The 11,349-nt window shown below is 42.3% G+C and overlaps 1 protein-coding gene across 1 annotated transcript; it reads left to right on the top strand.

The window, feature by feature from the left end:
• The first annotated feature begins 812 nt into the window (after positions 1-812).
• Positions 813-5,417, top strand: LOC120041833 (transcription factor Sox-8-like). Its single transcript, XM_038986694.1, has 3 exons — positions 813-1,509; positions 1,913-2,142; positions 2,452-5,417. The coding sequence occupies exons 1-3, from the start codon at positions 1,094-1,096 to the stop codon at positions 3,213-3,215; spliced, it is 1,410 nt and encodes a 469-aa protein (XP_038842622.1). The 5' UTR covers positions 813-1,093; the 3' UTR covers positions 3,216-5,417.
• Positions 5,418-11,349: the final 5,932 nt, after the last annotated feature.

The following is an 11,349-nucleotide window of genomic DNA, read 5'->3' as shown; positions in this document are numbered from 1 at the left end:
ATGTTATTAGATGACATTTTAGACAATAAATACAACACATGTGTTTATGAGTGTGTTTTAAACTTAGAAGCGCACTGAGGACATTAACATTGTTTTATATGATTCGGTATCATCTACGTGACCACTAGGAATCAAATTGCTAAGGTAATGAAATATAACAAATAATATGTTCATAGGATTATGTCAAGTATCTTTTGAAATCACAATATTGCTTAAATAAGTAATTTTTGGACCAGGATAAATGCATATTTACTAGGCTACCCAACATAAGGATATTGAATTAAAGCATATTATTTGTGAATAATGCAATGCAACTTAATAGTGAAATAGTCTAGAAAGTATGGAACAAAAGTAAAGTATGCCTCCCAAGTTTTTCCAAAATATTTAACATACCAAAACATATCAGTACGTTTATGGAGGACTATTCTAGAACTATTCTTTATAAATAACTTCAATTCCTTGATGTGTAAATATGCTACTGGACGTAAGATTGGAAATCGTTCTTTCTGACACTTTGATGTTTTGTGATAAAGTTTAGTCAACGTCACATTGGAGGTGTTTTCCATGCATTAAACAACGGTTCAATCGTTATTTGCGATTGCGAAATAGGTAGGCTGATCCGCACTAAACGAGTGCATGCTGGGGTGAGTAGGAAAACATGAAAACATTAATACAGAAACACATATTTATTTTTTTACAAATTACTTGCCATTCAAAACCACAACCAATCGGAAACGAAAATGGTGATAAGGCTCAACCAATCAGAAGCAGAAGGTGGAGTGAGGGCTCCAAACTTCAAGTAAAGTTCCTCTATCGCCCAAAGTCTGCACTCACTGTGAAGACTGCTGCGTCCAGAACTGTACCACCCCTGACAGCACAGGACAGGACGAAGAAAAACAAACAAACACAGAAAGGGAAAACAACTGAGTTTTGGTTGATGTTGTGAAGGAGTCTACCTACCATGGTTCAGCGTGCGTCAAATGCGCAATTGTTCTAGCTCATTATTTTCACTTGAATAGTCGGCGACGCAAAAAATAATAATCAACGACACTAGAGTATTTACACCGGATATAATCCTTTTGAGGCTGATCAAATGTTAAAAATGACCGCAGAGCATGACAAGTCCATCAGCGACCCACCGTGTAGCCCGGCGGGGACTACGAGCTCCATGTCGCAGGATGATTCCGACTCGGATGCGCCCTCGTCGCCAACGGGATCAGATGGACACGGATCACTCCTCGCTGGTATAGGAAAGAAACTGGACGGCGAGGATGATGACCGATTCCCAGCCTGCATACGTGACGCGGTGTCGCAGGTTCTCAAGGGATACGACTGGTCCCTCGTCCCCATGCCCGTTCGAGGAAATGGCTCGCTGAAAAATAAACCCCATGTCAAAAGACCGATGAACGCGTTCATGGTGTGGGCGCAAGCGGCGCGCAGAAAGCTCGCGGACCAATACCCTCATCTGCACAATGCCGAACTGAGCAAGACTTTGGGGAAACTATGGCGGTAAGTAGGACCAAGTGGAAATGTTTATAACTAAAAAAATATATAATGTACATAGGCCTATCAAACAAAAACAAGTATACTTGATACAGTAAAATGTCTGAATCTGATTTGAAAGAGATGTGTCACTAAATAGAAACGAATTAGGTCATCACTCCAGTCACTATTCTGTGAAGTCTATACAGTTCATCAATAGAAAACATGCACATTTTTGCACAATTTAGAAAGAAAAACAGGGAGGAAAGTACGTTTTTCCACTTTGGATAATTGTGGCCTAATGACCAGAATTATCTCCCCTGTTTAAATAGGCCTACTTAATAAAAAATATATGGGTTTTATAATTAGGCTATTACAATGCACCAACTGAATAGTTCATTTACATGTTCTGTTCACACTATTACCATAGCTTACTCTCAGAGAATGAGAAGCGGCCATTTGTGGAGGAAGCGGAGAGACTTCGGGTGCAGCACAAAAAAGACCATCCCGACTACAAGTACCAGCCTCGGCGTCGGAAGAGTGTGAAACCTGGGCAGAGTGACTCCGACTCTGGTGCAGAGCTGGGGAATCACATGTACAAGGCTGAACCAGGATTGTTGGCAGGCCTAGCCGATGGACACCACCACCCTGAACATGCAGGTGAGTTGATGAGAAAGAATGTGTCAAAATAGCACAATTAACATCTTATGTAGTCAACTATTTAGATTTATGACGTGTAAATGGCTAAGGACAGTCAATACTTTACAATGTCTGTTGTTTTTTAGGAGCTAATTGTGCAGTAACTCTTAATAATATTTAGATTTTACACAATGTCCCCAAAGCTTCATGACATTCTAAATTCACCAATTAATTAAATGTGATCAAATTCGACTATATTTCGATCACTTGGACCATTCCCAAGTGTGGTCTACAACACAGCTGACATGTTTCTGTTTCACCATCCTCAAGGCCAACCCCACGGTCCACCCACACCCCCCACCACCCCCAAAACGGACCTGCACCACGGGGGCAAACAGGACATGAAGCACGAGGGACGGCGCCTGCTGGACAGCGGCCGACAGAACATCGATTTCAGCAACGTGGACATCTCCGAGCTCAGCACCGACGTCATCAGCAACATGGAGGCCTTCGACGTGCATGAGTTTGACCAGTATCTACCGCTCAACGGCCATGCCTCCACCGCTGGTGCAGGCGTGGACCACCACGGCCACCATGGACCAAACCCTGCATCTGGTGCCGGCTCGTATACATCATACAGCCACGCCACAGCGAACGGTGCCGTTTGGAGCCGCAAGAGTGCCACCATGTCTGCTTCTTCCTCAACTTCTAGTGAGGCGGTCCCACAGCACCGGGCCCACATCAAGACGGAGCAGCTGAGCCCCAGCCACTACAGCGGCGACAGTCACTCTCACAGCTCCCCCTCCCACTCAGATTACTCCCACTCCTACACAGCCCAGACCTGCGTGACGTCATCCGCAGCTGCAGCTTCCTTCTCCAGTTCTCAGTGTGACTATACAGACCTCCAGAGCTCCAACTATTACAACCCCTACTCAGGCTACCCTTCCAGCCTGTACCAGTACCCTTACTTTCACTCCTCCAGAAGGGCGTACCACGGGAGCCCCATCCTCAACAGTTTGTCCATTCCCCCCACCCACAGTCCCCCCACCTCCAACTGGGACCAGCCGGTGTACACCACCCTATCCAGACCGTAGGTGACTGTTCATTACTCACCAGGGACGTGTTCATCAATATGTTTTGCAACAGACAACGAAGATGACCATTTCCTATTCTACAAGTCCAAGAAGTCCCTCCCCTTTTTCTTTGTATGGTGCCCAATGAACACAACCCAGGTCTCATGGAAATGTGAGAACTGGAGGACGAGGATTGGAGGGTGCTAGGCTATCCCCGTGCCAATTTGAACATATCGAAGAAAAAATATCGAAGTGCCTGCTGATTTTATACAAACCTTTTTCGTTTTACCTTAACCATGGAAAGACAGAAAGACTGACTTCGACAAAGAAATCAAATCAAAGGCGAGCCAAAATTCCTCTGTGAGGAGTCGGACCCCCCCCCCCACACACATCTAGTACAGCCACTCCTTCTTCAAGTTCAGGGTTGTGTTCATTAGGGCACACAATGGAAATGTTTTTAAGATATATTGCAATGGAAAATTAGCTTTTATTATTTCTTCTGTTTGGTGCCTAATGAACACGACCCAGGTCTGCACAAGTTGTTGTGTTATGTGCACCGTTGAGACAGCAGCGTGTAGGCCTGCCGCGGACTTGTGTAGGAGAGAGAGAGAATAACGCTTAGGCCCAAGTCCTTGGTGAAGCAGATGGAGAAACAGATACTTTTGGAATGAAGCTCTGGGATTAAGATTTTTTTTGTTCACAGACTGAATCCCATATGGCACCCTATTCCCTATACAGTGCACTACTTTTAACCAGGGCCCATAGGGCTCTGGTCAAGTAGTGCACTACAGTATGAGGCCGAGCTGTATAACTTAAATATGCACACAGATATTTACATCAGTGGACCAGTCTTAATTCAGTTGTTAATTTGAATTCTTAAATGTTCATTTTGTTGTTATTTTGATCTTAGAAATATCTTAAATATGTATTTATGTTCATCACATTATTTCTCGTGTTATTTCCAATGTAGTCGTTAAACACCAGTAACAAAGTAGGGGTATATCACAATGTCTATTAAATGGAAATGGGTGGGTGGTGGATCTAAGTACAGTAGAAATTCCATAACCCATTACTACATTTTATATCATCATTCCCTAGATGACCAATAATGAACATTGTCTCCATTCCAAGTTGCAGGAAAGCAAAGTGGGACCAATAGAACAGATCTATTTGAATATCACATGATGCAACAGATACCAATAGACCAATAGAATGCCACCTGATCCAACAGGTGCCTGGAAGCTATGCTTGACCAATTGCGATTAGTCATGATGTGGGGTTTAAGGAAGTGGGGTAAGATAACACCAGACACACTGAGTAACGTGTCAGCTGGACTCATGCAGACAGGACGACACACAGATGTGTGTGTGTTCGTGTGTGTGTTGTCCCAGGGGACCAAGCATGAACAAGTAAGGACAGAACAGTTGTTTTGATTGACTAAGCAGCATACTGTACTGTTATCTGAGTTAAACAGGGCAGCATACTGTACTGTTATCTGAGTTAAACAGGGCAGCATACTGTACTGTTATCTGAGTTAAACAGGGCAGCATACTGTACTGTTATCTGAGTTAAACAGGGCAGCATACTGTACTGTTATCTGAGTTAAACAGGGCAGCATACTGTACTGTTATCTGAGTTAAACAGGGCAGCATACTGTACTGTTATCTGAGTTAAACAGGGCAGCATACTGTACTGTTATCTGAGTTAAACAGGGCCACTGAAAGCTTACAAAGAAAGACAGAGAGTCTTCTTATTCACTATGACAGAATGCATGTGAGAACGTTCATGTATGTGTTTTGGGTCAATTCTTCAGAATTCATAAGATGCCAATTCACTGTAACCCAGTTTACAATGTGCAGAACGTATTTGTGTCTTCTAATGCTTTATCATCATTTCCAAATTGGATTATTAACAGACTTCATGCAGCATACAGTACAATCAGTAATCCACACTACAGAATCAAATAATCTCTACGTAATCTTAATTTGGTGCCGTTTGTAACAGCCTCAATGTCTGTTCAGTTTGTCTGTGTACAGACCACCATACTCTACTTTATGTCCACAGAATGCAGTGTTTTTCTTTATATTATCGCAGTGTATGTTTTTAATGACTAAACTGTGAACTATGTCATCATCTATATTAACTAGGTCATCCACACGCCACAGCTAACCCATTTGCTGGCCGTTTCTCTGTAAAGAAATAAAAATGAACTTTTCTCATTGACTGACTGTGCCTTTTTTTTAATGTAAATGTGTTATTATGTGATAGGTTGAAGTTAGCCTGGTCCCAGACCTGTCTGTACCGTCTTGCCAATTCCTATTGTTATTGTTTGGCATGACAGCACAAACAGGTCTCGGACCAGTTTAGGTTGAAGTAGCTCTAGGCTTGAAATGTAGGATGATATATTGACATTTATTTTCTCAACCTCCAGTAATGATTGATTCAGCTAAATAGGGTCACGACAACAGAATATGGTCACGACAACAGAATAGGGTCACGACAACAGAATAGGGTCACGACAACAGAATAGGGTCACGACAACAGAATAGGGTCGTGTTAAACGTTTAGCTTTGAATAAGTAAGCTTTGTGGAAAGTTTTAAGCAGCACGTATTGAGCAGCTTGAGGTACCGTCTGTTTAGCTCCACCCTCCTCCTGCTCTCACATCTGTATAGTAGACAGCAGTTGTCGAACACAGAGCCATGTATTACAGATTAAAGGAGAACTACACTATTTTTGTATTTTATTCATTATTTCACTGTTAATACAATCTCAAAATGCATCTTCATAACACATTTTGTTCTGTGCTGAATTCCTGAAGAACATGACTGCTGCGCTGCCATGCTCAATTTGGGGATTGTATTAACAGCAGAGTGAACAAAATATACAAATATCCCTCACCCATCTAAAACATGAATATATTAGTAATGACAGATCTTCACTTGGAATTTTTGTAAACTGTTTCTTGAAAACTGGAAAAGTGAAAACTGTCTGTAGGATGCCACAGAGTCGCTGTAGTTAGTTTTCCTCACTACAGGCTTCCATTTGAATCAGTTAGTTTTCCTCACTACATGCTTCCATTTGAATCAGTTAGTTTTCCTCACTACATGCTTCCATTTGAATCAGTTAGTTTTCCTCACTACATGCTTCCATTTGAATCAGTTAGTTTTCCTCACTACAGGCTTCCATTTGAATCAGTTAGTTTTCCTCACTACATGCTTCCATTTGAATCAGTTAGTTTTCCTCACTACATGCTTCCATTTGAATCAGTTAGTTTTCCTCACTACATGCTTCCATTTGAATCAGTTAGTTTTCCTCACTACATGCTTCCATTTGAATCAGTTAGTTTTCCTCACTACATGCTTCCATTTGAATCAGTTAGTTTTCCTCACTACATGCTTCCATTTGAATCAGTTAGTTTTCCTCACTACATGCTTCCATTTGAATCAGTTAGTTTTCCTCACTACCGGCTTCCATTTGAATCAGTTAGTTTTCCTCACTACAGGCTTCCATTTGAATCAGTTAGTTTTCCTCCCTACAGGGTTCCATTTGTATCAGTTAGTTTTCCTCCCTACAGGCTTCCATTTGAATCAGTTAGTTTTCCTCACTACAGGCTTCCATTTGAATCAGTTAGTTTTCCTCACTACAGGCTTCCATTTGAATCAGTTAGTTTTCCTCACTACATGCTTCCATTTGAATCAGTTAGTTTTCCTCACTACATGCTTCCATTTGAATCAGTTAGTTTTCCTCACTACATGCTTCCATTTGAATCAGTTAGTTTTCCTCACTACGGGCTTCCATTTGAATCAGTTAGTTTTCCTCACTACCGGCTTCCATTTGAATCAGTTAGTTTTCCTCACTACAGGCTTCCATTTGAATCAGTTAGTTTTCCTCACTACAGGCTTCCATTTGAATCAGTTAGTTTTCCTCACTACAGGCTTCCATTTGAATCAGTTAGTTTTCCTCACTACAGGCTTCCATTTGAATCAGTTAGTTTTCCTCACTACAGGCTTCCATTTGAATCAGTTAGTTTTCCTCACTACAGGCTTCCATTTGAATCAGTTAGTTTTCCTCACTACAGGCCTCCATTTGAATCAGTTAGTTTTCCTCACTACATGCTTCCATTTGAATCAGTTAGTTTTCCTCACTACATGCTTCCTTTTGAATCAGTTAGTTTTCCTCACTACAGGCTTCCATTTGAATCAGTTAGTTTTCCTCACTACAGGCTTCCATTTGAATCAGTTAGTTTTCCTCACTACAGGCTTCCATTTGAATCAGTTAGTTTTCCTCACTACATGCTTCCATTTGAATCAGTTAGTTTTCCTCACTACAGGCTTCCATTTGAATCAGTTAGTTTTCCTCACTACAGGCTTCCATTTGAATCAGTTAGTTTTCCTCACTACAGGCTTCCATTTGAATCAGTTAGTTTTCCTCACTACAGGCTTCCATTTGAATCAGTTAGTTTTCCTCACTACATGCTTCCATTTGAATCAGTTAGTTTTCCTCACTACATGCTTCCATTTGAATCAGTTAGTTTTCCTCACTACAGGCTTCCATTTGAATCAGTTAGTTTTCCTCACTACAGGCTTCCATTTGAATCAGTTAGTTTTCCTCACTACAGGCTTCCATTTGAATCAGTTAGTTTTCACTTGAAACACTATGCTAAAATACTATTTAGGGTTCCATCAGTCTTTATTTCTGTCACCATTCTGTAGGCCACATCTAACACACACACACACACACACACACACACACACACACACACACACACACACACACACACACACACACACACACACACACACACACACACACACACACACACACACACACACACACACACACACACACACACACACACAGCTCTGGGAAACCCCTCCCACCTCTGATGTGGGTAGTTGCACTGTAAAAAAGAAGAAGAAAGAACCTCAATAGTTCAAACAGAGTTAAACTTACAGGCAAAGAAGACCGAGAATGCCTGTATGTCTGCCTGCCTGCCTGTCTGCCTGCCTGTCTGCCTGCCTGTCTGCCTGCCTGCCTGCCTGCCTGTCTGCCTGTCTGCCTGTCTGCCTGTCTGCCTGTCTGCCTGCCTGTCTGTCTGCCTGTCTGCCTGCTTGCCTGCCTGCCTGCCTGCCTGCTTGCCTGCCTGCCTGCCTGCCTGTCTGCCTGCCTGTCTGCCTGCTCCTTTAGTCCACTGGGTAGAATCTAGAATGTTCAAGTTGGCACTAGCACGCATGCCACCAAGCAGCCGTCCCCAATGGGTCCGAGGGAGAAAGCCAAGTGCCAGCACTGAACTGCTGAATTTTAATGAGTCATTATGCGCTGGAGGGCCTCATTGTCTCCATTTATCCGGACGGAGTGAAAATAAATAATTGGACAGAAAATGGCAGGGCAGAGGAACTGACCAGTCATTAAGAGGGCTGTGAATGGACAATTAGATGCACATGGGGGTGGATTTTTTTTGTTGTTGAGATTTCTCCCTTGGCTGTTTCATATCGCAACGAATGCCCCGAAAACAACAAAACAACATCCACCGGTGGTAGCCCCTAACAACCACCACCACCACAACATAGAATCAGGAAATCATGTCAGCACATAATGTTAATACCAAAAAGGAGAGACAAGATAATACCATAGCAGATGGGGTGTGGGTGGCTCAGGAACGGCTTGTTGTTTTCCTCCTTCAAAGTCTGTCTTTTTTCACCATTGTTTGCCAAATAGTTTCAGGAGGAACTCTTGAGAAAGAACAGAAGGGGGGGGGGGCTTGGGTCCTGTTTCGAGAGAGAACGTCCTTTCACCATGTTTCTGCCGGGGCCCTCTTGAAATCTCTGCTGTAAATGAGTAAACGATGAGGCTGAAGTGGAGGGTTATTCCCACTGACTGGAAAAGCAGAGCAAGTCAAACCTGAGAAAAACTCCCATCTCCAACCTTAATGGGTTTCAAAGTATTTCATGCAGTTTTCAATGACATGAGAGAAGTCACTGGACCAGTACAGCCATGGGATTCATGTTCCATTTGTATTCATATTAATGGGAACAATTCGGAACATGCGCACGCACTGACACACAGAATGACAGACACACACATGCATGCTCACACGTACGCTCGCATGCACGCAGGCGCACGCCATCAGAGTATTTGGTCAGTGAACACCAGATCTAGACAGGGTTAGTTCTGTCGGGGGCTTTGTGTGTAGAGCAGGGGCCAAGGTCTGATGTACATTCCACCTGTCACAGCCATTGTTGACTGTTGGAAAGACGTGGTCTGGGACACATCCCATTACGGAACACTGGATGAACCCAGGCACATCACAAAGCCACAACCACCTCACCAGATCCCATTATTAGCAAACTGGGTTCAAACAGTATTTGTTTTCTTACAAATACTTCAGCTTCACTCGTGCAATGGAATCAGTGGAATAAATCTAATCAAAATGTATTGGTTGCATGCACAGGATACAGGTTTACGCTTACTTGCTAACTCTCTTCAACAATGGACTACAATATCAATATCAATCAATATCAATATCAATCAATATTCAAATGCAAAATATGAAGTCCAAAATAACAGGAATAGTTCAAAAAATGCACTCCAGCAGGCTCAATCAAATTCTGAAAGAAATACCATCAGAACCCAGGTTTGGGTTGCATTGTTAGGACAGGGATAGCTATCAGAGTTATAGTCTCATTGCTGTTAATGAGTCCCTGTTACTCTGCTTGTTTCGGGGAAACGGGGAGCTGCTGGGAACTCTGGGAACCCAGGGAGCTCAGGGCCTGATTTGCAATGGAAATGAAGTGGACATAAAGTATTGTTACTGTCTGCCTGCCATTGAACTAACCACCACTGCCTGCCTGACCGGAACCCACTTGATGCACAAAATCTTCCTGATAGAAGAGGGACTTGGTTGGGAGAAGTGCCTTTCCTTCCTTCCTGCTTCAAAGCAAACCTTATAGAAATGGCGCTTCACAGATTCTATGCTGAATTGTAGTCACCTTCACTATACGGAAAATGTTTGGCTGCTTTGTGTCATTACTGTCCAAATATCCTGGCTATCTGAATAAAGTCATTGTTTCTGATTGCTGGAGCTGATTGTTTTAGATAAATACAAAATGTCAGTCCTTTGATGTGTGGGCCTCCTTTGTTCTCAGGATATAAACATAAATCAATATAGATATAGAAGGTAAATAAATATTCTAATGAAATATGAATATGCATATAAACTTATAAAAGTAGCAATGATTATAGCAAGGGGAAAGCTGTGCAATATGATAAGACAAAAGCTAAAGCTAATATGCTAGTAGGCTAACATGTGTTAGCGTAGCATATATATATATATATATATTTATTTATTGAACCTTTATTTAACTAGGTAAATCAGTTAAGAACAAAATCTTATTTACAATGACTGCCTACCTCTGCCAAACCCGGGCGACGCTGGTCCAATTGTGCGCCGCCCTATGGGACTCCCAATCACGGGCGGTTGTGATACAGGCTGGAATCAAACCAGGGTCTGTACTGATGCATCTAGCACTGAGATGCAGGGCCTTAGACCGCTGCGCCACTCGGGAGCATACATGTGACAAGCAACAACAAAAATATTCTATAATAAAGCTGGTAAGTCTTAATTTACCCAATTATATAACAAAAATGCATGTGCAAAGTAACGTGCTTTTCAATGGCTAAATCCAATTAGCAAACATCGCTAACTTCAGAATGCAAACAGAACTTCACAGAATGCAAACCTAAACTTTATTAAAGGTTAAACATTTATTTATTTTGAAATTGAGGCTAGCAAAAAAAAAGTTCACCCTGTTGTTAAAATACTTCAGCACCTTAGTTCAACACCTAGTGACCTAATCAAGAGATGTTTGCCTTCTGGGAAGGCTAAACGAGACATAATTCAGACCTAATCAAGAGATGTTTGTCTTCTGGGAAGGCTAAACGAGACATAATTCAGACCTAATCAAGAGATGTTTGTCTTCTGGGAAGGCTAAACGAGACATAGTTCAGACCTAATCAAGAGATGTTTGCCTTCTGGGAAGGCTAAACGAGACATAGTTCAGACCTAATCAAGAGACGTTTGCCTTCTGGGAAGGCTGAACGAGACATAGTTCAGACCTAATCAAGATATGTCTGCCTTTTGGGAAGGCTAAACGA

This window comes from Salvelinus namaycush, chromosome 3 (assembly GCF_016432855.1).
Source record: "Salvelinus namaycush isolate Seneca chromosome 3, SaNama_1.0, whole genome shotgun sequence".
NCBI classification, from domain to species: domain Eukaryota; kingdom Metazoa; phylum Chordata; class Actinopteri; order Salmoniformes; family Salmonidae; genus Salvelinus; species Salvelinus namaycush.
This window is presented reverse-complemented; position numbering and strand designations above follow the sequence as displayed.

Bases quoted from the DNA above. Each gene is read 5' to 3' on its own strand.
- LOC120041833 (XM_038986694.1), top strand. From the start codon at position 1,094: ATGTTAAAAATGACCGCAGAGCATGACAAGTCCATCAGCGACCCACCG. The intron at 1,510-1,912 runs GTAAGTAGGACC...CTATTACCATAG, and splicing joins ACTTTGGGGAAACTATGGCG to CTTACTCTCAGAGAATGAGA. The intron at 2,143-2,451 runs GTGAGTTGATGA...ACCATCCTCAAG, and splicing joins CCACCACCCTGAACATGCAG to GCCAACCCCACGGTCCACCC.